Source organism: Nicotiana attenuata, unplaced genomic scaffold, assembly GCF_001879085.1.
Source record: "Nicotiana attenuata strain UT unplaced genomic scaffold, NIATTr2, whole genome shotgun sequence".
NCBI lineage: Eukaryota > Viridiplantae > Streptophyta > Magnoliopsida > Solanales > Solanaceae > Nicotiana > Nicotiana attenuata.
This window is the reverse complement of record NW_017672683.1, coordinates 96,072-100,466: the sequence shown is the minus strand read 5'-3', so window position 1 is coordinate 100,466 and position 4,395 is coordinate 96,072. Positions and strand designations below refer to the sequence as shown.

The window sequence follows — 4,395 nt, the reverse complement described above, 5'->3', positions numbered from 1 at the left end:
AAGCAATATTAATAAATAAAAATATTGTTCAGTTAGCAACACCCACAACTAAAGTGTATAAGGAAAGTTGTTAATATACACTGCAATCACATGCAACTTATAGCATTAATAGTCTGGACAAAAAGAAAGACACGGTATAATATTTCATTGGTACGACCAAGACCCGAAAAGAAATTCAAAAAACCTAATTATTAGATTAAAAGACCTAATTTAAAGAGTAATCACATAGTGTATTTTACTATGTGATTTTTTAACTTAACCTATTTGGGTTAGGGTCAAGCGGAGTTGAGGGGGAAATGAGACTAAAATGAGTATGGTCATTTATGCTGACGTGGCATTATTTTAGATTTTTTAATTATATTTAATGCCATGTCAATTTTTTGTAGAATATTTCATAGTTTTGAGCTAGAATGACTTTTAAGTGAAAAAGATGAAGTTGAGTGACTTTTAAGCGATAAAAAATAGAATAGTGACTTTTGTGAAAAAAACACATAATTGAATGACCACCAATAAAATTAACCCCGTCATTCTCTTAAGTTATTCTTGTGGGGAGGCATATATATATATATATATATATATATATATATATATATATATATGTGAATAAAGAGGAAAGCAACAAGAGGAGGAGAAAACCTGCATAGATTTGAAGCTGCATTAATCCAGATTGGAGTTGCAATTGTTAACCTGCAGGCTGCAACTCCAATCTATTAACATAAAATATAATATTACCCAAATTGGATGAAACCCTTGATAGTTTTCAATCTACAATTCTAATTTATTATCTGAGTAACATCACTTTTTTTCCGCCCCACTCCATTCTTATCGAAACAGGAAAAAAGTCAACCAACCATTTTTTTGTTTCTTCCCCTAAGTTTCCACATCTTGCAATCTCCGTCTCTCTTAACCTATCCACAACTCACCATTATTTTTATTATTATAATTATAATAATATATCATTTTGACATAACATACAGAAGCAACATTTTTTACGAAGTTTTTTTTAGCTTGAGCAAAATGGGCACAGGTTCATCAAAGAACCCAGACTGTAGTTCACATGGCAGCGAGGACCATGGAGGAGGACAACTCTACGTCTCTCTCAAAATGGAAAATTACAAACTCAAAGGCGAACTCATTCCTCATGTCTATGGCTCTGTCCCCCTCATTGGTTCCTGGGATTCTTCTAAAGCTGTACATTTAATTAAGCAGCTCTGATTTTTTACTCCCCCAATCTGAACTACTAGTATTTACTAATTCTAATGCGAATTTCATTTTTCATCTTCAGCTTCCTATGGAACGTGAATCCACCTCTATGTGGGAACTCAGTTTCGTCGTTCCTCCTAATCACGGTTTGCTCCTTTTTGTTATTTTCTTCAACTCTTTGATTTCATAGAATTGCCCTTTTCCCCTCCTAAGTACTATGCACTGACGGTGTAAAGAAACTTTTACACTATCGGGTCAATCGAAAGATAGATATCTATAGGTAATCGTAAAAAAAAAAATGAGATTCTAATAGTGAGAGTAAGTCAAGTTACCTACTACAACAAGTAAGGTGACCTAATAGTGTAGAAGAATCTTTACACAGTGTCAGTGCATTTAACTTGTTAAATACTTTGCACTGATGGCGTAAATTTTCTTTTCACTATTAAGTCAATCAAAAGATATCTACCGGTAAGACTCCATAAAAGGTGAGATTTGTAATATTGAAAGTAAGGCACCTGCTACTATAGGTAAGTTAACCTGATAGTTTAAAGAATCGTTACACTTTCGGTGCATATAACTTAAATCCTATTGATATAGGAGGATTAATATAGCCGACCTCAACTAGCTTGAGATTGAGGAGTTGTTGATCAATTGACTTTTCTTTATGAAGAGACGTTGGACTTTAAGTTCCTGTTGAAGCCAAAATACAACCATGAGCCTTATATAGTGGAAGAAGGTCAAAACCGTGTACTAATTGCTGGAACATTACAAGGGGACGGCCATTCAGCTTCGTTTAAGCTGGACAACGAAGAGATTATTGAATATAGAGTGTTTGTTAAAGCAGATAGAGTTTCACCATTTGACCTTGCGGCTAGTTGGAGAGCCTTTCAGGAAAATCGCAAGCCTTCCACTGTTCGAGGAATACCGGATGTTAGCATAAACTCAACACCAGCGATGGGCACAGAGGTAAGATGTTGCCATTGTCGGTTTGACTGCTAATCATAAGTGCTGCTTTATAAACCTTCATGCTAGAAGCCTGTCCTTACTATCTTGTTGGTGGTTTCTCCGTGTCAATTAGTGTTTGTCTAACATTTTTGGAGCCAGGTGCCTTGTGCATTTTCATTTGGAGCAAATGCAATACTGTTCTACGTACATGTTATTGGATCAATAAATGTCGTACAACTAAAGGCGGAAAACTTCCTTTTCGTTAGGAGCATTATGGGGTTGCAGATTTTGATATGCAATAGGTTTAAATTTGAATATAGATGCTTAGTCTATGCATGTTTGTTAGTATATGTGTAATTTTGAGGAAACTTTTGTTCTTTGTGTTTTTAATCCGTGCTCCTCATTGTTCTGCTTTTGTCTATTCGTCAAATTGATCATTTTTTTAGCTTCTGCCGATGTTTGTGGATGAATATTGTGTACTAGGGCCCGTCTTCGATAAATACTGGTAGTTGGATATGTTTGTCATATATGCCTTAATACTATTAATTACATTTTAAACAATTTTTCTCGACAGAGTGGCTCTTCAGCAAGTCTAGAGCTTGATCTTGAACATTATGTTGTCCCTGCTCCAACAACATCTGCAATGGTTTACGCAGCTAACTTGACAGAAACTCCCAGGTCACTAAAACGTACAGGGGTATTTTCTGGGACAGATGGCACTACCATTCCTAGGCCTTCCTCAAAGGATGGTCACACTTCAAATGATCGTCCTGCTACAATAAAGGTTCTCTTGGTGCCTTTTGTTTCTGTTTTTGTTCCATTCTTATGAAACAGAATAAACCCCCAAAGTGCACTGAGATTCAGAGTTTTGCTAATTCTTCCTTTATTTTCTTGATTAAGTGTTTAACTGTAATGCATTCCCATAATTTCAGCTAATTCAACATTAGCATATCTTTTGTACATGATAACCCCCAAAGTGCACTGAGATTCAGAGTTTTGCTAATTCTTCCTTTATTTTCTTGATTAAGTGTTTAACTGTAATGCATTCCCATAATTTCAGCGAATTCAACATTAGCATATCTTTTGTACATGATAGTGATCATTATCATACTCAGTAAAATGATAAAGCTATTCAACTCTGGCACTTAATCTTTTTCATCCGCAACTAAAATTCTTGTTTAATCATCTATAGTGCTGATCATATGACCAATCGTAGACTCTATTTAAAATTATATCCCATGTTATGTATGACAAGTATCACATTTGCTGGTGACATGCATATTATGTTATTAATGTTCTCCCTACTTACTTTACCAACCTTATGCTCTTATCGTTCCAAGTGTATCACCATTTGCTTTAAAATTGTACCTCGTATATTAGGAGCTGCACTTGATTCACATTGTGCGTCTTTTTATCATTCAGGAGATAGAAGTGATTGTCCCAGATCTAAGTAGAATGCCCTCAGGGTCTGCCATGGCTGAATCCAAGTCCGTGGGAACGATCTCATCTTTGCAAAAACAAGATAGTTACAGAGGACTCCTTGTAGATAGAGGTGTGGGATCTCCTAGACTAGTCAAATCACCCAGTATAACCAGTTTTACTCTTGATCTCAAGCCTGATTCAGATGCCAAGGTGTGTAGAAATCTAATGTGTCCATGTGATGAATACTGTAATAAAATCTCTGCTGTGGTGTGGTTTACACATCTGATATATCTTTCTTTTTAATTTCTTAGAATATGATGCCAGCTGCTGCAGGAGCCGTTGCGGCTGGAGCTGTAGCAGATCAGTTGCTTGGGCCAAAGGAAGACAGGCATCTAGCAATCGTTCTGGTATTTTCATTTTCTGATGAAGAACTGATAAGCACTAATTAGCTTTGAATTGGCTTTCCTTATTCTTGGAGTAGTATCTTATGCAACAAATGATCTTAGGATTTGCATATGCTGCCTGCAGGTTGGCTTGCCAGCTCGTGGAAAAACTTTTACTGCTGCTAAGCTAACTAGGTATCTTCGATGGTTAGGTCATGATACCAAGCACTTCAATGTTGGGAAGGTAAATTATAGCAGTTGTTCTTCAATGTCTTCCTAAATTTGCAAACGTAAGGAAACTAATTACTCTTTTTCTGTGACAGTACCGCCGACTCAAGCACGGAAGTAACCAGGTAGTTTAATTGCCTGAACTGAACTGTTTTTCTAAATTGCTCCAGTCAAAAAGAACTGCCGTCTCATATATAACCCCCCCCCACACCAA

General features: G+C 36.2%; 1 protein-coding gene across 2 annotated transcripts in view; it reads left to right on the top strand.

Moving 5' to 3' along the window:
• The first annotated feature begins 669 nt into the window (after nt 1–669).
• LOC109214101 (6-phosphofructo-2-kinase/fructose-2,6-bisphosphatase) overlaps nt 670–4,395 on the top strand; it is a 15,947-nt gene continuing 12,221 nt past the window's right edge. The window contains exons 1-8 of one of the 2 annotated variants that reach the window (XR_002066118.1): nt 670–1,191; nt 1,286–1,349; nt 1,874–2,169; nt 2,723–2,932; nt 3,571–3,780; nt 3,882–3,977; nt 4,099–4,197; nt 4,277–4,306. Coding sequence is in view for 1 of the 2 variants with exons in the window: in XM_019377990.1 (XP_019233535.1) it covers nt 1,018–1,191; nt 1,286–1,349; nt 1,874–2,169; nt 2,723–2,932; nt 3,571–3,780; nt 3,882–3,977; nt 4,099–4,197; nt 4,277–4,306 (1,179 nt within the window). In the remaining variant the exon portion in view is untranslated. The remainder of the gene's footprint in view (nt 1,192–1,285; nt 1,350–1,873; nt 2,170–2,722; nt 2,933–3,570; nt 3,781–3,881; nt 3,978–4,098; nt 4,198–4,276; nt 4,307–4,395) is intronic. The other variant, XM_019377990.1, reaches the window with a different exon arrangement.